The sequence below is a fragment of the Sapajus apella genome, unplaced genomic scaffold (genome assembly GCF_009761245.1).
Source record: "Sapajus apella isolate SASKATOON/1434 unplaced genomic scaffold, GSC_monkey_1.0 scaffold1, whole genome shotgun sequence".
Classification (NCBI taxonomy): Eukaryota; Metazoa; Chordata; class Mammalia; order Primates; family Cebidae; genus Sapajus; species Sapajus apella.
The window spans coordinates 12,501,956-12,528,637 of NW_022436941.1; the positions used below are offsets into that span (position 1 = coordinate 12,501,956).

The window sequence follows — 26,682 nt, forward strand, 5'->3', positions numbered from 1 at the left end:
CCAGGAAAACAACTTTGTCCAATTTCCCCCCACTACACAGTAACCTACTGTGAAAGATACTATGTCTTCTAGTATTTTGTTAACTCCATGGTACTCACTATAGTTCTAAGACCACAGTAGGTTACATGTATAAATAGCCTAGCTTACTAGGCTATACAACTAATATTCTGTAACTGAATCCTTTCAAAAAATAATTTTTAAATATACTGAGTGCAGCAAAATGTTAATTATATAAATTTATTTTCTACAAATAGGATCAATTTAACTTATGATTAAGAATGGAAAATAATAAAAAAATCTCAGAGTAATTTTTTCATTAAAACTACATGTATTAAAAAAATTATATAATACTTTAAGACTTTGGAAATAAAGTATCTTCGGTTTTATACAAAGTAGCTTTCAAATATACCAAAGATGATGCTTAAAATGAAAAATAACAAAAAACTTCTAGATGTTTCCAGCCTGGGATACAAACAAAAAAGGCTACTGACCTGGTTTTTTGTAGGTAACATAAATATACAGCCCAAGGACTATCACATATGTTAGCAATGCAGCCCACCAGTTAATGACAAACATTACTATGCAACAAAGAATTGCTCCAATAAGTGATATCCACATGTTGTAGTATTTGAATGCAGGACGCCATCCTAACAATAACAAACAAATAAATAAAAGTCACTCAAATATCTCATCTGCTTTACACAATGGTACAAATGTATTCAAAAAATAACAGTCTTTACGGCTGCCACACTGAGAGAACTTTCAGCATTAATTAAAATCTAGTATTGAATAGCAAAGTCAAAGACTTTTATTGATCACAATTGAATTTGACAATTCTTGATGGCTATGAAAAGGTAACATCTATTTCCACATTACTGTATCTTACCAGTTCTGCATTCAATAGACTATATATAAAAAAAGGTAAATCATCCTACCTTAGGTGAATACTAAAAATTACAGAAGGTTTTAAAAAGAATGGAGTCAGGGCTGGACATGGTGGCTCACGCCTGTAATCCCAACACTTTGGGAGTCTGAGGCAGGTAGATCACAAAGTCAAGAGATGGAGACCATCCTGGCCAACATGGTGAAACCCCGTCTCTACTAAAAATACAAAACTTAGCTGGGCATGGTGGCGTAGTCCCAGCTACTTGGGAGGCTAAGGCAGGAGAATCACCTGAACCTGAGGGGTGGAGGCTGCAGTGAGCTGAGATTTCGCCACTACACTCCAGCCTGGCAACAGGGCGAGACTCCGTCTCAAAAAAAAAAGAAAGGTTTCAAATTGAATCCTTAGTAGTATGGCTTTATTTTCTGGTTCTAGGATGATTCATATTCATGATATAATGAATATATAAAACATTTCAAACAAAATGTTCATAAAAATCATTAAAAATAATCAACTTGCTAGAAAAACTAAAAGCTGACTACAGAAACACTTACCTTCCCATTTAGTGAAGTATTCATGAAGCAAGCCCACTTTAGAAAACGTTGAAGATTGTTTTTAAATTTTCATTGGTAGATAGTTCCAAAGCCAAAATTATTTTTAAAAATCATTTCAATAAAATTTATATATTTAAAGTAAAAACCTGATGCTAGAATATTTGTGTCCAAAGTTCTCACACTTTATCTTCCCTGTTCTCAGTCTTCCAAATATTTTGAAGGAACAATGCTTTTGTTCCTTCAGTTCCTTTCCTGATTTGCAATGGTACTAACAGTTTATAAGAAAAGTCTCATAAATTTTCAGTTGATAGAGATCCCTTTTGCCAGAATTTTACAGAACTCACTGTGTTAAAACCATTTTCATACAGGTAAACCATATCACAATGATGTTCTTAGAACTAAAATAGACATCAGCTAAAGAACGAAAAACCAGTTTTAAAAATATGTAACATTTTTTCACAGTGTTATCAGAATTAGAGATTTACTGTCAAACACTTTGAAGAAACAATATTATCAGTAAACTTATTGATAAAGAGATCTTGGAAGACCTAATTTGAATTAACTATAAAGGCAGACTTAGCATTAATGAACTAATCCCACACATGCCATCTTTTAAAATGTGGCAAAAGTTTTATTTTCTTTGAAATCAAAAATATTTACAAACTTTAAAAAAAAATGTAAAATTACCTGGAGATTTTGCAAGTGATGCATGGAATACTGAAAAATTGATCAATGCATATGATGCAAGGAAGAAGTTTGAGATAATTGGAGCAATAACATTCAGCTCGGCTGCAAAAGAAACACATGTGGAAAGATTTATTGATGTATTAGACATTTACCTTTTTAAAATTACAAAGTATTTCAAATCTTTAGATAACAACATAACACCCCTACAACTACTATCCAGATTTCATAAACATTTACATTTTGCCATATATGCTTTATACACTTCACTTTTCAGAAATCCAATCCTATGCAAACCATTGAAATCTCCTTTATACTTTATCTCACACTTCTCCAAACTTGTTATACTCTGTCCAGTCATATTAATTTAATGACACATGTATAGTCTATATGCATCATATAGTACTGTTCTGGGTATTTTAAGTTATATAAATAGTATAGCATATATATAATTCTGCAATCTGATCTTTTACATTTACTTTTGCAATTTGTCCATATTGATATATGAAAACCAAGTTTATTCCTTTTTTTACGGCTCCATATTATTCTTCTGTTGATCTAGGTTGCTTTCATTTTTCACTATAATGAATGATACTAGAAACATTATTGTATATGGCTCTTTAAGTATATATACAAGTTTCAATAGGGTACATACCCAGACGGAAAACTACTGGATCATAGGAAAGTTTACGAGATATTGCCTACTTGTTCTCCAAAAGTGGCTACACCAAATACACATCTAACGGCATCACATGAAAGTTAGTTTCCACATAGTCCCACAACACTTGGTGGTACATCAGCCTTTTAATGTCAACTAGTCTCAGGGATTAGACAAAATTCTTTAAAAAGTAAAAAGTCCAATGTCTTCTTTAGCAGTGGAAGACCCAACAGAGCTCACTTGTGATCAGAAGCAAAAGAGCCAAAAAAGGGAACATCAAAGGCACTGATGTCACAAGGGACACTGGAATCCTCTTCCTTATGCCATTGTCATATTTGTTTTAGGAAAAAGAACATAGGAGTTCCCTTTAGCTCTAAACGACTTAGTAATGGCAATAATTTCAGCAAATATGTACTGAGTGCTATAATTTACAGTACTTTATAAACTTTCTTTGATTACAAATAGACTTAGTATAAGATAACACTGTTACTTATTTAATAATTCAATGTCAAGAATAATGTATATCCACCAAAAATCTATAATAACACACCATTTATATAACTAACCAATCAAGATGAATCCAAGTGCAATTAAGAATGTTAGGATGTAGCCACGAAGAGGTTCATTATTTTTCCCATAACCTTTAGCAAACATCTGGAAAGCTGGGTAGATGTTGTCCTTACATAGAGCCTAATGAAAGAAAACATTAAAATAAAATATATTAAAATTAGACATACAGATTTGCTGATCGTTCTAATAGGTTAATCAGGAATGAGACTCAAGTTTCTAATTCTCGTCATCTTTTTTTTATCCTGTTCTACATACTGCTTCATCTACGAAATGTAAAGGAAATTCAAACATTTCATACATCAGAAGGATACTGGTAGAAACTTCTATCTGCCTTACCCCATCCCCATGTTGAAATTAAATTTTATGAAGAAGAAATCAGAGAAGCAGGCATACGAGTAAAAACAAAGTTGGAAGCTTGATAAATATGATATAGTTGTGACCTATTTTAACCAAAAAAAGCCCAAATCTTAAAGCTGATAAAAATCCTGATTATAAAACTTAACTACCTTTCTTAAAACATAACTGAACACTGCCTTAAATAATATTCTCTACCTTGCAGTACTTATTGGCTATAAATACATTAAGAACAAGACTGCAGAATCAACATTCATTTATTTGATTTAGCAATAAAACATACTTCCCATCAGTATGCAGCTGTTTAATGTTCACTAAAAGGAGATAATATGTAACCTATTCATCTTTATATCCTTAAGTAATGAACACAATGTGTAGCATGTTAGATTTGTAAAATAAAATATTTAGGTTGACATCATACTGACTGGAACAAAGATGTTTTACTGCTTCTGATTTGCAGTCTTAGACTGCACTCCTATACCTTAGTAAGACGTCTTGAAAATGTATGCTAAATATGTCAAAAAAGCAAGACTCCATTTTGACAGCGGGCAAATGCAGAAATGTTTATATAAATAAACATGTTTACATTCATTCATACAAATACAATTAAACATGTATGTCTTAATGTGTGCATATATATTATATATATGTGTGTGTGCATATATATTATATATATGTACTGTTGACAGAAGCAAATAATTTGAAAATAGCAACAATTCTAAATTGAAGTATTACTTTAACCCTCCCTTTAATAAAGCCTGTGATATAAAAACACTTACCTGAAATATTTTGGGAGCACTCACAAGGGATGCTAATGCTGAAGAAAGAGTGGCTGAAAAGATACCTGCAGAAATCAATGGTGCAAATCCTGACACCATGCTCATTACCTTAAATAAAAGTGACAAAAATGGAAAAATAAATCTCACAAACAATTCAGAAAAGAACACAATATTCTGTGGTCACATCTTGAAGGAGGTTAACACTCGGGATAATTTTATAATCAGTAACAACAACGGTATGTGCATTACAAATATCTGAAACAGATCTACCACTAGCCCTTACCTTAAGAAAACTTTTTCATTTTTAAAATGTCAAACACACACAATGGCAGAGAGAAGAGTTTAATGAACTACTAGCAACCATGACCTAGTTTCAACAATGATCAACTTAGGGCTATTCCCCACAATATTTTGAAACAAGTCCCAGATATCCTTTAACACATAAATATTTCAGTATGTATCTCTAACAGGTAACTACAATGCCACTGTCATAGCTTAAAAACTTAATAGTTGCTTAACAATACCACAAAAAAGCAAGTCAGAACTCAAATTCCCTAAATTATCCTTTCTTATCTTTTAAAAATAGTCTATTCAAATCAGGATCCAAAAAAAAAAAAAAGTTACACATTATATTTGGTTTATGTGTCTCTTCAGTCTTTTTCAATCAACAGGTTCACATTTCCCTTTCATTATTTTTATATCATTTCTCCCATGGAGATCTCACACTCTGGATTTTTCTGACTTCATCATCATTGTGTTGCTTAACCTCTTCTCATTTCTATAATTCTAGTAAACTGGCAGTTCTATCTAGACAGTTAATCAAAATGAGGTACAAGTTTTGCAAGAGTATTGCATAAGTGGCTTCATGCACTTCTATTAGGAAAGCTGTTTCTTATGCTGTTAAGATAGTATCGTGGTTATGTTTTTTTTTAAGCCTTTATCTTTTAGAGCTAAATACAGAAATATTTCCAGCTAAAAGGATATGATATAAAGTCTAGAGTTTCACTCTAAATGATCTAGGATGGGAGGAGTTACACATGAAACAAAATTAGCCATGCACTGATAACTGATAAAGCCAGGGAATGTAGATATTAGGTATATTTTGTTGTTTTCTCTATAAACATGTTCAAATATTTCCCTCTTAAAAGACTTTAAACAACAACAATAACAAAGGATTGATCACTAAGACCATGAATCAGGTAAATCCAAATAGAGGGGCACAATTCAAAATAACCTGGTTCAAAAGTTGAAAATGTCAGTGTCATGAAGATTAATGTGGGCTAAAAACCCCTAGATTAAATGATTTTAAAATGACATAACTAAATGCCATGTGTGATCCTGGATGAATCTTGGACTTAGAAATAAAAGCTGTAAAGGACATTACGGGGACAAGTGGAGAAATATGAATAGAGTATATATATTTAAATAACAGTATTTCATCAATATTTAATTTCTTAAGTGAGATAACCATATTGTGCTTAAACAAAATGTGTTAAATACTTCAAAACGATTGTCATGCCATGATGTTTATAACTTACTTGAGGAGAAAAAGACTACATATATACACACACAAACGAATAGGGTAAAATATAAACTAGTAAATATAACTGAAAGATAAGTACACAGGTATTCACTGTGTACTTCTGAATCAACGAAACTTGCCAAAACACAAAATTAAAGTGGAGTTGTTTGGTGGATTCAACTACTGTCAACTTGAACAGCTGTGAATGGTATTATTAGTTTCCCAGCAGTGAATGGTGATCATCACACCCAGATTCTTTGCTTTGTTGGTGAAAATTTTACCTTTCATTTACATTGATTAAGAACATGTCAGCTGAGACCAAAAGGATAAGGAAATCAGGTTTTAAACTGTTTCTATCACACACTTGGCGGTAACATTTAATTGTTTAAACCAAATGGAAAGTTAGCAATGGGCACAATCCCTGTCCATAATGCATAAGCCTGACTTCACATATACATAAACCACCCCATTGACTAAACATCTCTCCCTAGATCTTCCATTAGATTTAAGGTTAAATATGAAGAATACATCTCTTAAGTGTTTTAAAAACATTAGCATAGACTTCTGAGAAGAATGGGGAGAAAATCTGAAAAGATTATTTGCTACTCAGCCCTTTTATAATAATTTAGTAGTGACATATATGCTGTGCATTTTTCATAATCACTATTTTTTATGGTAATTAATGCTGGATTACTTAGCACTGACAACCTTATCATTAGGGAAGGAGACTATAAAGGAGTTAAGGTGAGTCAAAATCCAAATGAATAAGCCCAATTTCTGCTATACAGCCTTATTAGATCGTACAAAATTCTACCTCTGTCTGTAATGATCTCAAAGTTAAATTAAGTACAAAGACAGAAAGAGATAAGTGGACAAAAGTGGAGAACAGAGTATATGATACATTTTACATTGTGGGAGTAAGGCAAAACTGACTCTATGAGCATTACTATAAGCTTTCCTCTTCCATGCTGAGGAAACAATACATTTTCCCTTCTTCTATCAGTTATAAAATGAAGTAAATAATGATCCATGCTTTTCATCTGGAAATGCTACACTTTGGGAACTGCTGTAATAGGTTTCCTGTTTTCTATTAAACAGTTGAACAGTTACCCAATAACCTCTGAACTTCTCAATATTTAATGGTAAAATCTGAGCAGCAAGGATAATGATATTGGAATGTAAATAATAATATTAGTGTCAACAATATTTAGCGGAAACAAAGATGAAAAAAAGATGGTCGTGTCTTTAAAGGGGAAAAAGGACAAAAGTCTAATAAAAGCTAAAAGACGGCAAGTAAACAAAATGAATGGTAGAAGTCTATGTGGGGGTGTGTATTGAAGATGATTTGGGATTCAAGAAATCTTCATGGAACTGAGTTGCCTTGAAGTCAGGCAGATTTGGACATGAAAAAATAAACCACAGGTGCATTCCAAGCAGAGTGAAGCACTGACTTAAAAAAAGAGAGTAGGGTATGCATGTGTGCGTGTACACACATATTCAGTGCCTGGAGTCTAGTTGGAGTAGAAGGCAGTGGGGCTCAGGATGAGGTATGAAGGGCTCTGACTGATAGACTCAAACTCGCATTTTGTTTATTAGGCAACAGTGAGTCAAAGGTTTCAGAGGACATTAAAATGTAGAAATATGGCAAGCAATTAAGACTATATACACAATGTAAAATTTAAGAGCAACAAGATGACCCAAATCATTTTATTCCCTGAAGTCTGTATGGCTTGTATAGATCTTATGATGGAGATTCCAACTTACACACTCCTCAGTTATGTCCTATCCACCATTCTTTATACTCCAAATGCCAAGGTATTTATATTTCACAAGATCTTCCCTCATGTTATAATGCTTTACAAAGTATTTTTGAAAAAATTTACTTACTTAAATTAGAAAAGAAGCTTTACTTATTCCAAATTCCTCTTTGCTTGAGTGAGTCCATAACTAGGCTTGATTAAGACAACAAACTTTTCTATCTTAAGGTCACACAGAAATCTGACTGGCATTTTCAGTCACTGGGCAAAGACCAATGTTTGTGCCTTCTATACACAATATCAATGTCAGAATTGGCCTGAATCATTAGCTGCACATGAATACTTTCTTTCATTTCTACAATTTTGCCTAGTCTTATGACTAGAAAACACAAACTTCTATTACATAATTGGGTTCAATATTTGTAACCACTAAAAGTGCAGTCAATTGCTTAAAACTATACAATAGAAACTAAAAACAATGCCTTTACAAATTTTAATTAAAAATTGTATTGCAAAACTTACAGATTTTATATAAAACACGTATAGAATTTTAAATACATTAAAATCCAAATTATTCTGTTCATACAATACTGAAAAAAACTACAAAGCAAAAATTTTATCTTTCTTTTGAAATCAGCAGAGCCATGTACTCTATAAATTTACTATAGAATATTTTGATTTAATCTCCTGAATCTATACCTTTGTGTTCTTTCTACCATTCTAGGACTTAGCAAACAACTCAAAATTATCCTCTAAATTAATTTTAGTAATTTATTTTCCCCTTATATAATCTTTTCTCAGTTTCTAAAAACCCGTAAATCTGACAGATTAAAAGTTCATTTCATTTTTAGTACCTTAAAGGGGGTAACAGTTAACAGCAGAACTGACAGCCTCAAAATTGAGAAGTACTATTATTAACCTGTCCAGTTTGTATGTTTTAGAAATGGACTACCTTTCAAGTATCCATTCAGAATTAAATTTTGTTGTTAAATGTTAAATGGTGATTTCATGCTGCATGACTTTATATGAGCCATATCTAATTAAATAACACTACTATCGATATTGATCAATACTTTTTAAAAGGCCACTTATATATAAAGCAATTATGAAGACAACGCTAAGTAGAAAACTGAACTCATTTCAATTGGTACGGATTTAAATTGCACAAAATAAAAATACTTAGTCATAAATCTAACAAAATACATACAGGACATGTATGCTGAAAACTACAAAATGCTGATTGAAAAAAAAATCAAAGAAAATACAAATAAATGGAGAGACGATCTTTATAAAATGAATACTCAACATAGTCAGTTCTCTCCAAATTGATATACCAGTTTAACGTAATCCTATCAAAATCTCAACAAGACTTTTTAAAAATAAATGTAAGGTACTTGGGTGATAGGTGCACCAAAATCTCAGACTTCGCCACAACACAAACCACTTCTACCCCAAAAACTATTGAAGTGAAAAAAAATATATATTAAAAAGTAAATAAATTAAAATGCACACAAAATTAAATAAGGTTATTTTAAATTTTTATATGGAAAGACCAAGAAACTAAAATAGCTAAAACAAAATTTTAAAAAGGATAAAATGGGAGGAATAAACCTACCTGACCTCAAAATTTATCATTTAACTAGAGTAATTAAGAATGTGTGGTACTGGCTGAAGGATAGACACAAAGATCAACAGAACAGAATCAAGAATCCAAAAGCGGACTCACACAAATATGACCATGAGCAAATGCTTCCATGCTTTCTAAAGCAGTATACTTATATACTACATATACATAAATACACACACACTAATGTATATATATTATATTCTGTTACATAAAAACATCACCTCCCAGGAGCTCTTTGCTCTTGAACAGCCTCAGATTTTTATCTATTCATATTTTTCTGTTTGCCCAATTAGATATCTACAGTCTTAGGGGATATAAAGAACAACTGGTCAGGCTCAATGGCTCATGCCTACAATCCCAGCACTTTGGGAGGCTGAGATGGGTTAGATCAATCGAGGTCAGGAGTTTGAGACCAGCCTAGCCAACATGGTGAAACTCATCCTTACTAAAAATACAAAACTTATCCAGGCATGGTGGCGGGCACCTGCAGTCTCAGCTACTCGGAAGGCTGAGGCAGGAGAATCGTTTGAACCTGGGAGGCAGAGGTTGCAGTGAGCCAAGATAGCACCACTGCACTACAGCCTGAGCAACACAGCGAGACTCTCTCTCAAGAAAAAAATTTTTAATAAAAGTAACAGCTGTCCTACCTTCTATGTTACAGCTATATTCTGAATGGTCAGATTTGATAATAGTCTCATCCCTAGATAAGTACAGAATGTCAGTATATTACAAATTCAATGCTCACCTGGAAGTTGTTCATTAGGCCATAGGAACAAGGATTGCTTTCACAAGATGAAAAATCAAAGTTTAATTTGCATGCTGCAGAAGTACAATTTGTTAGCTCTGTTACAATAGTGTCATTAACATTTCCAGTGGCATCTCGAACAACACAAGAACCTAAAGCACAAGTGACAAGAATAATATAGTTAATATCTACATTCATTTCAAAATTTTACAAATGTATATATTTATAAAGAAACCAAAGCACTGACTACATATGTACTCACTTATGGTAACATATATTGCATTTACAGTTAAGACTTTACCTTAAATAGAATTTGTAAAGTCTCATGGTCTCCAGTATCTAGTGAAACTGAACCTTTTATAAAGGCCAGTATTTACACATAAATACTTAAAAACCATGTAAACAGAATTGTGGAAAATGGTATATTAACAAACTATTTCCTGGCCTATTTGGTTAAGATACCCTTAAGTAAATATGAAAGCACTGTACTGAAAGAGTTCCAAATAGCAGCGATGTTTTCCTATACTCCAGATGTTTTATACTTGAACGTAGCTAAAATCAGACTTCAGGTAATATTACTCTTCTGTGAGGGAAAACAATTTGAATATTAATGAATTATAATTAAATCTTTGCCTCAAATATGATTATCGTGAAAAGAAGAAAACATATGGTATCTGAGATTTGCTTAAAAATAACCCATAGAGCAGAGTGACTGGGTACAGAGGAAACAAGAATAACCATGTACTAATATTTTTGCTAACATTTTTGAAGCTGAGTAATAATTATTGAGCTAATATGAAAATGCTCCCTACTTTTCTATAAAATTGAATACTTCCATAATAAAATATTTTTAAAGTGGCCTTCAAAAAAGCACTTCATTATTCAGAGCAACGTGTATTGTACAACTAACAGTAATTACCATTCTTTACACTTTATAGATTTTTACTTTCTGTAGCACTTTTACAATATTATTTCATCATATATTAAGGTAAAAATTACATGTGTAACAGCAAAAATGGAATAAACAGAACTAAGTATGAGAAGGGAGGATATTCTAACAACTAGACAGACTATATAGTTCTTTATTTTTAATTTTTTCATCTACCTTTCAGAGCAGTCCTTGCAAAACCATGTTTCCATAAAGGTACCTCTGAAACAAGTGGGGAATGAGGGGAGAATACAGCCTTGCAAATCCCACCAGCCCTAAAGTAGCTACACTTTCATGTGCTTTGTATTCCGATTGTCTATGCCTGCAATATTTTGGGGAAAAAAGGTTTCATTGCTTTGAGCTAAACAACCACTAGCGTAGAGGCTGCCTTTACTGGCGTAGCTACTGAAAATCAGCATCAAGGGGTTGCTCCTATTGCTTCAAGGGCTAATGTAAACAGAATGAAATAAGTATGAGAGCCAGCAGTGTTAGAAGGTAAAATAAAAATGGAAAATGTTTATTTGCTGTAGCAAACTATTTTAAACATAATTATGTCACTTTAAGACTAAATTTTCTTCAGTTCATAATATATAGAAGCATGCTAGAAACTTTTAGGGGAACACATATGTTTTGCTAAGAATATATATTCATCTGTTATTTCAAAGTAAATTTCAGAGATTTGTATATGGATAGCAAGGATAATGAAATCCAAATTCCTTTCAAAATGACAACTCAGGCTGTGACTGGTGTCTCACACCTGTAACCCCAGCACTTTGGGAGGCTGAGGCAGGTGGATCACCTAAGGTCAGGAATTTGAGACCAGCCTAACCAACATGGTGAAACCCCCGTCTCTACTAAAAATATAAAAATTAGCTGGGCATGGTGGTGGGCGCCTGCAATCCCAGTTACTTGGGAGGCTGAGGCATGATAATTGCTTGAACCCAGGAAGCAAAGCTTGCAGTGAGCCGAAATAGAGCCACTGCACTGCAGCCTGGGCAACACAGAGTGAGGCTCCATCTCAAAAAAAAAAAAAAGGCCAATTCAGTCCACCATGATATTGTCACGAAGTGAAATTTAAAAATTACATTTAAGCAAATAGCAGCAGAGTTTATAAATACAGTTCTGTCATTCCTTCAACAAATCAGTGAATATATAGCAAAAATAAAATTCTCTTATCAAATCCAATAAAAACTTCATATTGTCATATTGTGTAGTCTATGGGCTTGGAGTTTATGATTCATTAAATTAGATTTACTTAGGCATTATTCTTAAGAAATTTAACTGTAAAACTTGACAAATGTAAACTGTATGTAAACTGATAGTAATTAATAGTAAATAGCATTAAAGCCTTTATTTAAAACAAATAAACAAAAACCTTCTTTGCCATGAAAACAATTCTCTAAAACAAATGACACCATTTTTGGTAGTGAAATCTCTGAGTTTCTATTCTCTCATCTGTAAGACAAGGATTAGAGACTGGTTGACCACCTAAGTCCTTTCAAGTTCTACAATACCATGATTCCATGAAGTAATAACATGATTTTAAAACCATTTTCATTCAATTTAGTAAGAATTCAGTAAAACTTTTCCTAAGTAAAACTTAGTATGCCCTATTCTTCAAAACCGGTGTTTTTATAATAAAAAATTAGCTAGCATTGCTTAAGGGCCTTAAAGTAATCTTTATATATTGTACAAAAATATAAATTACTATTATAAAAAAATTCAGAAATTTGTAAAATTCATTTGCTTCTACATATGAATTGTTTTTGATAAATATATGCCAGTGAAGTGAAAGAGTTTATAAATGCAATTTCACATGATTTTCTAATTTACCATAATTAATAAAAATCCTGGAGATACCATAAAGCATTTGGTGGTTTAGATGTCTACAGAAGTCATTACTAGTTTTCTAAAAACTGTTTTTGAATTATAATAAGCAACTCCATGCCTTTTATTGAAATATTTCTGAATTTAAAAGTTAGGAAATGTCACCAAAATAAATATTTATAGTATGTACATCATGAAATTTCTGCAACACATAAAAAATGTAAAGCCATTTACCTACAGATACTGCAATTCCTACATAAACCAATGTAGTAATTAAAATGGCTAGGAGTGTTCCTTTGGGTATGGCTGACTGAGGATCCTAGAAGACAAGAAGATTTTTTTTAAGTCTATCTGTAAAAATAAATATACAAATTCCACTTTTAAAATATACAATTGATATGGCACTTTATAATACTTACTGCAAGATCACCTGAGATATTTGCTCCAGCCAGAATACCAGTTGCAGCAGGAAAAAAGATGGCGAATACAGAAAAGAAAGTCTCTTCCTCTCGAAAATCTGGCCCAAAGTTCTCATTAAATATTTCAGCTGTAGAGAACAAAACATTTTTGACAATTAATGGATAACAGATTAGACCATAATAATTGAAGTCAAGAGTAATAGGTATATATAACCCCTAACTTTTCTTCAGTCGAAGTAACTAGTAAATTTTTACATATTTCCTAGTTCTAGTATTTGTTCTTATATGAGAAAATGATTTACAATCAAAATGATTATCTGATCTGATTCATGTCCCATTTTTTTGTACACCTCACTAATTATGTGTCAAGAGTTTTCTGATTTAATTGCTATGACTAGCCCAATGCAAATCACGATGTGGATAATCCCCTCAATCTCTGACGTCAAAGAAATAAGAAGGGAGGCAGAAAAACAAAAGGGGCATCATGGCGTGGTGCCTCACGTCTTAATTCAGCACTTTGGGAGGCTGAGGCAGGCAGATTTCTTGAACCCAGACGTTCGAGACCAGCCTGGGCAACAAAGGAAGATCTTGTCTCTACAAAAAATTAAAAAATTAGTCAGTAGTTGTGGCACACGCCCGTGGTCCCAGCTACTTGGGGAACTGGGTTGGGAGGATCATTTGAGCACGGACAGTCAACACTTCAGGGAGCCATGATCAATGCCACTGCACTCTAGCCTGGGTGACAGTGAGATCCCATCTCAAGAAAGAAAAAAGGAAAAGCACAGCAACATCACACTAATATAGAACCAATTTTTTGATAGCTTCCAATTTATATTACTATCTGTATAGATTTTGGTCCACAGCTTTCTCTATTATCTAGTGACCTATTTGATTTCTGAGGCTGTCAGATAATTAGCTAAGGCACTTTAAGTAAAGTTCCTTTCTATTTCAACAACAATAAAAGCTTCAACTAGATCTACTGTTTTCATCTCTGACACTAAGATAACCAATTAAGTGTAATGTATCCATCTATCCATTCAATACTTCAGTATCTACATGTGTCAGGTCCTGCACTAGAGCTTTCTAGCATCTCAAAGTACTCAGAGATGCAATATGAACAAGTTAGACATTGTTCCTGCCTTCATGGAATTTAAGAGTCTCAATAGCAAATGACAAAATAAGAAACAGGTAATTATAAACAGTAGTATGTGTTCTGATGAAAAGAGGGAGTTGTAATAAGAAATATGAGAGAGAATCTAATTCAATGTTACAGAAGGCTAAGCAAATATAAGGAAGGAGACAATACTTAAGCTGAGAGTTTGCTGAGCAAGAAATCAGGCATGTGATCATCAGGGAAAAATAGTACACCAGAAAAGAGAAATAACATGTATGAAGACCCCAAAGTAGAAAAAGGTTTATTTTGAGGAAATAAAAGAAGATAAAATTCTTATAGTAAGGAGAAGAATTAAATGAGATTGGAGTAACCATTGAGGGATAAAGTATGAATATTTCATAAAAGTTTAAGTTTCATCCTAAATAAAATGGAAAACCAAAGTAGGGTCAGAAACACACAAATGACATACACTAATGTTGTGTGGACAATCGACTGAAAGATTCAACATCTGAAACAGGGGGGCCAATTAGGAGGTTGCTGCAGAGGCTCAATCTAGAGATGGCAGAATAAATGCACAGATTAGGAAAGAATTAGAAATTAAGAGGAGCAGGTAGAACAGGAAACACTAAGATCCTGGTTTCAGCTACTTAGATGGAAAAGCCTGAGAAGAAATAAGTAGGACAGACTTCAAATAATCAGTTGGATATACATTACGTTTGGACTTTAAATGAGAGATTCAGGAATAGAAACACGTCAGTCCCTTAACAGCATTTTGAGCCATCAGAACACACACCACCCATGGGAGAGTATATAGTTAGAAAGTCAGCACTATAATAGCTGTACAATTCTGCATTTAAAGGGGGGTAACTGGAGTAATAGACATAGTGACCAGTGAGTTAGGCACCTAGAGTATCTGACATCAGATAAAATAGACATGTTTCAAGAAGAAGGAATGACTAAGAGAAATGGAGAAGAGGACAAAAAACTCATAGTGGATCCAGCACCATCTGACTAATTTTGACCAATGAAAGCCAGATGTGAGAGCGGTTAAGGATGAAGCCACTTGGTAGAAGTTTGACAGGCCTACGAACAGTCTCAGAGTATTCTTCCACAGATTACTTATTAACTGCAAAGAAAAAGACAGCAACCTCACAATAGAGAAACTGTGCAGGTATAACCTTGATTAAGTAATAAAAGCTAACACCAGTGAGTAATGGAAAAAACTGCATCATGCATCCTCCATATGTGATGCACTAAGGAGGAAACATGATTCACTTAGGTTCTTGACAAAAAGGAATAGCCTGAATATATAAAAACAAATAAGACAACTGGAGAGACCGCCTAAAAAGCAAATGGCTTGTACTCTTGAAAAATGCAATGGTATCAAGAAACTAGTATTTCTAGCTGCTTTCACAATCTTAGGCACTTTTAAACTGCTGTGCTTAAATATGCTAAAAGAATGAAAGCTACTTTAGAATAAAAGTTAGAATTCAATTACAAATTCCAAAAACTAGTAGAGAAAAAAAGCTCCTTTTCTTAGCAGCACTGATTTCTCTACATTCTATCACCTTTTGTTGCTAATAATGAAAAAGATGTAAATAAAAGTAATTTTTACTCCAATTGTACAGCATACACAAAGGGGACAAAATTAAATTGTAAATTAGGATGAATCACCAAACCATACCCAATCCATTACAAAATATCTAAAATGTACATTTAACTGATAATAGAATTTTGTAACAGGTACCCTTAAAAAAGTACTGAATCTTTTTTACTTACATTTATAACCAAAAAAACCTTTGGGCTTCTTGCTCTCCAGTGGGATAAATGTTCCTATGACGAAATCACCAATAGCAAGAAGCAGAATCACCAAAAGAACAATCTGAGCCTGCAATTTTAAACATTAAAAATTAAAATCAAGTATCTTGTTTCTATATCTTGATTCATTTCCACTAAAATATAACTTCCATGAGGGAAAGAACTTCTGTCTTCTTTTGTCTGATTCTCCAGTGCCTTAAATAATGCCACATGCCAAGTAGCTGCTCAATAAATTTGCGTTTAATGAACAAAGAGATATTTAAAGAAATATCTGCCAGAAAAAAAGATAGTAAAAGTGAGATCATGTCACATTTCTGAAACAAGTTAAAGATGTGTATGCCTTCCCACAAGCCATAAAGTACTAAAAATTTCAAAACACTATAGGCTTTCATTCTAGATCATTCGTTCCTGTCTCTTCCACCTTAGCACTACAATCTTGACATGGAGAACATGCTGGACACAAACACAAGTTTTATATATGGTCCAAACATAATGTTGCACATGTGATTGCTACAGGAAAATAAGAAAAAGTACAGAAAGAGGATGGCAATATACGGAGGCAAATTCAAGTAGCAATGGGATTAGAAGAACAATCTATGAGAACTACCATTTCCCCTTCTCCACTCTTAACCTCTCAATAAAACTGAAAACTCATGAAGAGCTGTGTCATCTGTGGGAAAAGAAGCTACATACATGCTAATCATATCCCAGTGGTATAAAATTATGTAATTTTCACAAAGCCAATTTGTGAAATATGTAAACAAATGATTTAATTTTATACTAATATAACTTTAAAGTAAAGAACAAGATTGAAAAATATCCTTTTAGACTTTCCTAATTTTTGGTTTCATAAACATTATCATATAGAGCACAAATATGTGACTTTTATAAGATCTTTAAAAGTAAACACCTTTGTGGATATCCATTATTTGGGGGAAACTACAGCTGTGGTGTGATGCTCTAATTCTCAGAGACAAAAACACATCTGGGTGCTCTGCTTATGGGTAACGTGACTTTAGCAATTTTTTCGAGAAACAATGCTACTGGCTTTCAGAGTTACGACTTCTGAAATTTCAAAAGCAAGAATAACTTCTCTCACCTCGTGTGGGCATTAACTTTTAGTTACTGCCTCATATTTATTTTTAAGTTAAACCTTTAAATAAATTACAAAGTCAAATGTTTAATTTGGACTGATACACTGACCTGAGCATTTTTACATACTACAAAACTGGAGAATGGGTGAGGTGGGAAATTCAAAATTTACAAAGTACTATGTTTAACCAGATCCTAGGCTAAGTGTTATCTTCAAAGATTCTCTGCCTTGTCAAGTAGAAAATAACTTTATACATAAACTTTTGTGAAAATGGCCACTTAGGTACCATTAGAATCTGGAAATATTACCATACTTTAGAGTGTTCCCAAAACATAAGCTCTAAAAGTTCACGTATTAAGTATTTACAGGTGTTCCTATCATAACTTACTTTTGCTTCCCACTCCATTCCAGCTACTGAGATACCTAAAAGAATCACCACTGTAATGGCTCCAATAATTCGGATATCATTGATTTCATCTATCATAAGTATGGAATGTTCCTGGAAAAAAAGAATCATAAATATAATAAGCAACATTAGTTATTTTTATACAAATTCACACTCCTTTTGAAACATTTTAGAGATATCATAGTGCCTTACATGTAGAAGTTGAATAGTTACCTAAGGAATGAATGGAAGACCTAAAGGAACAAACTACTATTCACCACTGAGGTGTCTTTCAAGCATCTGATAACATAAATGTGTTATTAACACTTCTACATTTAATATAGACTTAACAAATCAAAAAAGGAATTGCTAACAAGGAAGTAAAAAAGTTATAACTCATACTGCTAGTTAGAATTTTAAGTTATATAGCAGAAATATATTTTGTATTTATTGTGATTAGTGAACTCATGCTAATGGTCTTTTATAATGCACGAAAGTGATAAGCACACCTTCCTGCTGCCATCCAAAAACACACAGTTTCCGCTCTGCCAACAAATTCATTTGTAGTTTAACATCAATGGCATTTTTAAAAGATTCCCATCTAAAATAAAATTAAAGATTATGATATCCCAGTTAGGTAAGTAAAAAGCTATTTATCAATTACTACCACTTCTCAAATAAGGTAATGAAGGGCACAAAAAAACTAAAACCTAATTTGTTTTGATAACTCAGGATGACTGTATTCTATTGCAACTGACAAAAGTATAGAAGATTATAATAATCCTATAAACTTGCTTCTTAAAAAATTAATATTGTTAATGCTTTTAAAAAGAAATTCTTTCATAAAAGTCAACTACAAGGGAGGAATAAAATTGCTTGAATTCCAGATAAATGACCTTAATACAAATATTCGGGTGCAAAAATCCCCAGATCCAAAGATGCTTTTGCCAACCAAAAGCACAGCAAGTGTTAATATTTAACCAATACAGTAGGAAAAGTCATTTCCCAACCTTATCCAACTTCAAGGATCCCATTTAATTTCATAAAGCAATATGTACTTTCTACTTTGCAGAAAAAAAATTGTTTTTCAAATTTAATTTTGATATCTCTTGAATTAATCTAACATTTGAAATTCCCTGCAGCACTCAGATAATCGTATCTGACAATTACTTGAAAAAAGATACTAGTGTATATATCTATTGACTAGCTTTTAGATTCATAGACCATGCAACAGAAGACTACAGCTATAGCTCAATATTTTATATAATAAATCTGATTAAAATGTTTCATATTTCATATTTCTCTAAATTAAATTTTCCATGAAACAAACACATGTATAAATCATAAATACTCTGATAAGAATTCAGAGTAAATCTTAAACTTTTACTATCAAATAAAAACATGCACTAAACAATGAAAGAATATAAACTCTAATGATTATATTGCTTACTCACTGTATTATAGCCCTTCTTTTTCTTCATCACTTTGGTGTACACAAGTAAAGGTGAATTTCAAAGTAGGTGTCAGTCCTTGTCAGATTTTATACTTCCTAAGGTAGCATTTGATACTGTAGAATAGTTATAACCTAACCTAACATGAGCAATTATAAGTGTCATTTGAGGTTCCTCTCATTTAATAATATTTGAAGAATCCTATTTCACTCTTACTTCTTCAATTACACTCCAGAGCAATATAGCCAGCTCTGTTTGGATATACTCATGGTTCTTGTTAACACATTCAAACTAAACTGTCCTGTGTTCTCCATTTCACCGCAAATGGCATTATCTTCCAACTAAATCCAAAAGTCAGAAATTTGTGCATAAATTTGAAATCCTATTTCTTTAGTTTCCCACATCCCATTAATTATCAAATCCAGTCATTCACATTATTTAAAATCTCCCAAATTTGCCCACATCTCTCCCACCCTGCAAGTCACTGTTTTAATATAAGCCACCATCTCCTCTCCCAGGATACCTACAACCTTTCAAATGGTCTCCATCTCTAGCTGTCATTCCTCAAGTCCATTCTCTGTACCATGGTCAGATACTTCCCTACATCCCAAATCTGGGCATGTCATGTTCCCCAATCCCAAACAAAACCCAAACTTAAATGCAAATAAGACCCTTCTCCTGATTATTTTTTCTCTCTCTAGTCTTAAATGTCTTGCTGCTTTGTGCTTAAACCATACAAAAATGTAATTTTCTTAACTCTAACCTTTACAGGCCTTTCTTTCCTTTTCTTCCCTATTCCCCTCATATGACTTCTACCTTTCCAATTTGCTTGCTAACTAACATCAAGACTCCCATCCTTGGAGAGCCCTTCCTTGACTACCTGGCAACCCCAATTCCTAATAAGTAACTTACATGCTCCCCCTTTATGTTGCGACCGCTGACATTCTAATAGTATTTTATTCTTTGCCTATCTCCTGTACTAAACTTTTTGAAGGGCGAATCTCTTGGTTGTATCACTGCTTTCCTAACCTCTCACGATAAGTGGCATATAATTCCTCAATAAAGATTTGGTAAACGAATGACTGAAAGGAAGGTGAATTACCTTAAGCAACTCCACCACAGTTTCTGCAAATCCAACCACATACATAGCAACTGCAACAGCATTGGCAAAAGCGAAAATCAGACCAATTGCACCACCAAATTCTGGCCCTAGACTTCTAGATATTAAATAATATGCTCCTCCTGAAAAAAAAAAAAAAAAAAAGAAGAACACAGGTACTAAAGTTAGGATTTAAAATGCCAAATTATCCTTTAATTACACAAGAATTTCACAAAGCAGATGACCCCTGTAAGCAGAGCAGTTAAATAGGCAAGTGAGTGAGTATATTTTCAGAAATACCTAAAAAGAATTCTTCATAAACCACCTATTAACAATTCTCAACATCCAGATAATGTTCCCCATATCAAATATAATATCATCCTATTTGAATTCCCATTTTATCTTTTAAAGTTTAGATTAAAATGGCCTACAGCCTCCACTCCTTCACAGATCCCAAGAGACCATTTCCCACTGAATTTCTAATTTATATATTTAATCTTAATGTAACTTTTATTTATTTATTTATTTTTTGAGATAGTTTCACTGTCGCCCAGGCTGGAGTGCAGTGGAGCAACCTTGGTTCACTGCAACCTCTGTTTCCTGGATTCAAGCAATTCTTGTGCCTCAGCCTCCTGAGTAGCTGGGACTATAGGCATGTGCCTCCATGCCTGGCTAATTTTTGTATTATTAGTAGAGGCAGAGTTTCACCAGGCTGGCCATACTAATTTTTTGTTTCTTTAGTAGAGATGAGGTTTCACCATGTTGGCCAGGCTGGTTTCAACCTTTTGACCTCAAGTGATCTGCCCACCTCAGTCTCCTAAAGTGTTGGGATCACAGGTGTGAGCCACCATGCTCAGACTTAATGTAACTTTTAAATCACAGTTGGTATGATTTTAGTTACTTAATTATGGCAATTTGCTAGTAATGTAAATATAAAGACCAAAAAAAAAAGTCTCACAGCCGCATATAACGGTATCCCAAAGATACGTCACTTGTATGCTAGTAAATTCTAAGTGGCAGAATAAACAAAGATATTACATGAGCTATCAAGAAGCAGATTATTTTTCTAACTTAAAAAAAATCAGTTTTGTATAATTTATACAAAAATTAACTCCAGATGGATTAAAGATTTAACCATAAGACACAACACCATGAAAACCCTAGAAGAAAACCTAGGCAAAACCATTCAGGACATAGGCACAGGCAATGACTTCACGACTAAAACACCAAAAGCACTGGCAACAAAAGCCAAAATAGACAAATGGGACCTAAGTAAACTTAAGAGCTTCTGCACAGCAAAATAAACAATCATTAAACTGGCAACCAACAGAATGGGAAAAAAATTTTGCAGTCTACCCATCACACAAAGGGCTAATATCCAGAATCTACAAAGAACTAAGGCAGATTTGCAAGAAAAACAAACCAACCAACCCATTCAAAAGTGGGCAAAGGATATGAACAGACACTTTTCAAAAGAAGACAAATATGTGGCCAACAAACATATGAAAAAATGCTCATCATCATTGGTCATTAGAGAAATGCAAATCAAAACCACACTGAGATACCATCTCACATCAGTTAGAATGGCGATCATTTAAAAAATCTGGAGACAACAGATGCCAGAGAAGATGTGGAGAAAAAGGAACACTTTCACCCTGTTGGTGGGAATATAAATTAGTTCAACCGTTATGGAAGACAGTGTGGTGATTCCTCAAGAGTCTAAAAATAGAAATTCCATTTGACCCAGCAATCCCATTACTGGGTATATACCCAAAAGCTTATAAATCATTCTACCATAAAAACACATGCATACATGTTCATTGCAGCACTGTTTACTATAGCAAAGACCTGGAACCAACCCAAATGTCCACTGATGATAGACTGGACAAAAAAAAATGTGGCATATATACATCATGGGATACTATGCTGCCATAAAAAACGATGAGTTTGTGTCCTTTGTAGAGACATAGATGAACCTAGAAACCATCATTCTCAGCAAACTGACACAAGAACAGAAAATCAAACACCGCATGTTTTCACTCATAGGCGGGTGATGAACTTGGGCAGAGGGATGGGAACAACACTCACAGGGCTAGGTGGTCGGGTGGAGGGGAGGGATAACACCAGGAGAAATGCCTGATGTAGGTGATGGTGTTGGCGGGGGGTGGGAATGGAGACAGCAAACCACCATGGCATGTATGTACCTATACAACAATCCTGCAGGATTCAGGATGTGCACATGGACCCCAGAGTCCAAATATAATTTTTAAAAAAAGTTGGTATTATGATTTAGGGTCACTTTAATGCTTACCTGAAGTTTTTAAGAGCTCTTCTAAAATTCTAATTTAAATTTGGCCATTAGGTCATATCAAAACAGTTTTAATAATACTGAAGTTACATAAAGCTATATACATATTTCTATAAACTGATGAAATACTTAAGACCATATAGTGAAATGTAATTAAATAGCTAAATATCTGTTTCTATTGTTCACCAGTTTAAAGAAGGTAAATGCACCAACAAAAAAATTATACAGTTAAAGTACTAATGATGCAAACATCCTTTTGGAAAATGCCTGTATTAGGTTTTATAGTTGATTTTTATCAATTTACTCAAATATTCTACACTTTAAATCCATCCGCTGGGATAGGTTTAAAAAAAAAGCGAACCCACTGGGATGGGTTTAAAACTTTCTTGGTTTTCATAATCTTGAAAATTAAAAAACAAAACAATCTAACTCTTTAACATTAGCCTCATGATTTTATAAGATAAAAATGACTTAAAATTTTCCATGAAATATTCTTGGGCACTAAAAACTCCAATTAATTTATATATGACAATTTTGTCAAAGAACCTAGAATGAATACATTACATCACATTATAATTAATCAAAAGGAAAATCCCTACAATAATTATCAGCTTTTATTTAACGTATATTTTCAAAAATAACAAATTATTTCATCTACTCCCAATAGCAAAAATGAATTAAAGTTTATTCTCATTTTGTAGACGAGAAAATGAAGTCACAAAGAAAGGTTATTGAAATGAGTCAATACTCTTGTGTTTAGTAGTTGACAATATAAACCTTACAACCAAAAATATCACCAATAGAATCTATTTAAGTAAGAAATTTGTGTTATGTGCCTTAAAGTTCTGATTTTATAAAACGGTAACTCTGAGATTTCAAAACTATTTAAAAGTCTTCCACAAATATAGAAACTTAAAACATAAAACTCAGTTTTAAAAGATTTGTATTGTTTTCAAGAAAAAGGAAATGACATATGGTTAAGAATATAAAAACAACTGCTCATCATCTTCTATTACTTCTTATGAAAAGCAACATTTATTTGCCCTATTTATTCCCACTTCCATTCCTACTTCCTAGTTTTTTGTTTTTTTTTTTAAACAAAATAAAACATCAAAATGGATGGTATTAAAGATCTACTACTCTGAAAGGCTCTGGTATTTTTTACTAATCAGCACAGACTAGGTATACACCTTATTTTGTTAAATATTACACATTTAACTTAATTCTACTAAATTACTGTTGTCATCCTCATTTTACAAATGAGAAAATTAAGGCTCAAGGAGGTTAAGTAATTTGGCTAAGGTCATGTAAGCAGCTAAGTAAAGAATTGTATTTAAACTCAGGTCTCCCTGACTTAATTGCTTACCAATATAGTATGTATGATAAACTCTTGTAAATCAGCTTTTCTTTTATTACTAATAATGCTGAAGATATTCATAGAAAATAAAAATTATTTTATTTAAAAAAAATCTATTAAGCAAATACAGATGTCAATATGGAAAAATGTCCTGATGAAAACTCATAATTTGGCCGTAAACTACCCTAACTCCTGACTGCAAAGAACATACTTAGTCAGATGCCAGAGATACTAAGTAGTGACAATACTGAATTTCATCATTATTACATCTTGATTTGAGGATATATGCCCTGTAACTCTTATTTAATCTCCAATCAGTAATTAAAACCCTAACTAGGCTAATCAAAAGCGTAAGATTAAAAACTGGTTCAGTCATAAAATACTTCTCAATTTCAAAAACCTGAAATGGCACACTGCGTATTACTGACCACGATAGAACTGCATTAGATGTATGAAAGATCCCTAAATATCTAAATTATATAACACACTTTTAAATGAATCACAAGGGAAATTAGAAAGTATTTTGAACTGATTTGACAACAAAAGTGCAACATAAAATTAGTGACATATACCTAATACAGAAATTACAGTAAAATTTGTTTTAAATGCTTATACTAAAAACGGAGGATATATCAACAATCTAAGCTTCTACCTTAAGAAACTGGAAAGAGAGTAAATAAAATCTAAAATGGAAAAAAGAGTAAGAAGAAAGCCAAAAGTTGTTTTTAAATATTAATAGAACTGATAAACAATGAGTTAGACTAATCAAGAACAAAGAAAAAAAAGTAAATTAACTAAATTAGGAAAGCAGGGATATGTCATTCCAAATCCTATTGCAATAACAAGTTAAGAAAGTTAATATATTAAATAACTTGATTATAATGATTTTCCAACTTAGATGAAATACACAAATTTCTTGATAACAAAAGGTGGCAGAAGTGTGACTGCAACAGGAAACTGAAGTAACCCTATAACATGACAGAGTTTACATTTGTGATAACCGCTCCCTGCCAAAAAAAAAAAAAAAAAACCCAAAAAAACAAAACTATAGGCGCAGATGGCTCTTCACTGGTGAGGAAGAAATAAGATCAATTTTACACGAACTCTTTCAGAAAAGAGGAAAAGGGAACAAATAAGATGAGCATAATACTGACATGAAAGCCGAATAAGGTTATTATAAGAAAATTTCAGACCAATATCCCTTATGATCATACTCAAAAATTTTAATAAAGTATTAGCAGGCCAAGCTCGGGGGCTAATGTCTGTAATCCCAGCACTTTGGGAGGCTGAGGCAGATGGATCACAAGGTCAGGAGTTTGAGAATAGTCTGATCAACATGATGAAACCCATCTCTAACAAAAATACAAAAATTTGCCAGGTATGATGGTGAACAGGAGGAGGCTGAGGCAGGAGAATCACTTAAACCTGGGAGGCGGAGGTAGTAGTGAGCCAAGATTGCACCACTGCACTCCAACCTGGGCCACAGAGTGAGACTCCACCTCAAAAAATAATAAATAAATAAAGTATTAGCAAGTAAAATTTGACAGAAAGGATAATCTCTCTAATTCAGTGAAGTTTATCCTACAAATGCTAGGTTGTTTTAGATGAAAAAAAAAAAATGTAAGTTGTGATAATAGAATAAGGGAAGAAAAAAACATGCAGTTCAACAGAGCAGGAAAATCATGAAAAAATTCACTAACCATTTATGGCAAATAATCTCAGCAACTCAGAAGGAGAACTCAATCTGACAACTGACATCTTTCAAAACCTTATAGTTAAGTGATGTTGAACTTATTTCTCCTAAGACTAGGAACAAGGAAAGGATGTTTATTCTCACCACTTCTAGTCACCATTGAGCTATAGGTCTTAGCTAGTTCAACTGGCCAAAAAAAAAAAAAAGGAGAAAATTTCCTAGAGACTTGAAAGAAAAAGTAAAAACCATCTCTATTCACTATTCACAGATGACATATCTTGGCTATTGTGAACAGCACTGCAACAAACATGGGAGTACAGCTATCTGGATCAGATGGTAGCTCTATTTTTAATTTCTTGAGGAACCTCCAAACTGTCCTCCATAGTGGCTGCACTAATATACATTCCCACCAACAGCTTTTCTCCACATCCTCTCCAGCATTTGTTACTGCCTGATTTTTTGATATGATTTGCATTTCTCTGATGACCAGAGATGTTGAGTACCTTTTCATATGCCTGCTTGCCATTTGTATGTCTTTTGAGAACTGTCTACTCAAATCTTTTACCCATTTTTAAATTGGATTATTAGATTTTATTCCCACAGAGTTGTTTGGGCTCCTTATACATTTAGGCTATTAATCCAATTTTTTTCTGGCAGAAGTTAGCATAACTAAATCGAAAATTTATATGAAAATGCCAAAGATCTAGAAAAGCCAAAACAATTATGAAAAAGAAGAACAAAGTTAGAAGATTTAGGACTTACTATGCAGCTAAGCAATCACGACAAGATAGTACCAGCATAGGATAAACAAACAAATCAATGCAACAGAATTCAGTGCAGATAATATACAGACAATTTGCTTTTCAACAATGGTATCAAAAACAGTAAGGAACAGATGGCTGTTTCAACAAATGGTGCCAGAACAAGTGGATTTGTGTACAAAGGTAGGGGTAAGAAGGTTGGGGAGAAAAACTGCACCCACCATCTCACACTATACCCCAAAATTAATATGAGATTTTCCACAGATAAAAATCTAAAAATTAAAACTAAAAAGCTT

General features: G+C 33.1%; 1 protein-coding gene across 2 annotated transcripts in view; it reads right to left on the bottom strand.

Moving 5' to 3' along the window:
- Positions 1 to 26,682, bottom strand: part of SLC12A2 (solute carrier family 12 member 2) — a 104,708-nt gene that overhangs the window by 39,737 nt on the left and 38,289 nt on the right. For both annotated transcript variants that reach the window (XM_032262528.1, XM_032262609.1), the window contains exons 5-14: positions 20,271 to 20,410; positions 17,721 to 17,831; positions 16,201 to 16,309; positions 13,308 to 13,435; positions 13,123 to 13,207; positions 10,134 to 10,285; positions 4,483 to 4,590; positions 3,346 to 3,469; positions 2,125 to 2,226; positions 492 to 647 (exon numbers count right to left, since the gene is read on the bottom strand). In XM_032262528.1, the coding sequence (XP_032118419.1) occupies positions 492 to 647; positions 2,125 to 2,226; positions 3,346 to 3,469; positions 4,483 to 4,590; positions 10,134 to 10,285; positions 13,123 to 13,207; positions 13,308 to 13,435; positions 16,201 to 16,309; positions 17,721 to 17,831; positions 20,271 to 20,410 (1,215 nt within the window). The remainder of the gene's footprint in view (positions 1 to 491; positions 648 to 2,124; positions 2,227 to 3,345; positions 3,470 to 4,482; positions 4,591 to 10,133; positions 10,286 to 13,122; positions 13,208 to 13,307; positions 13,436 to 16,200; positions 16,310 to 17,720; positions 17,832 to 20,270; positions 20,411 to 26,682) is intronic.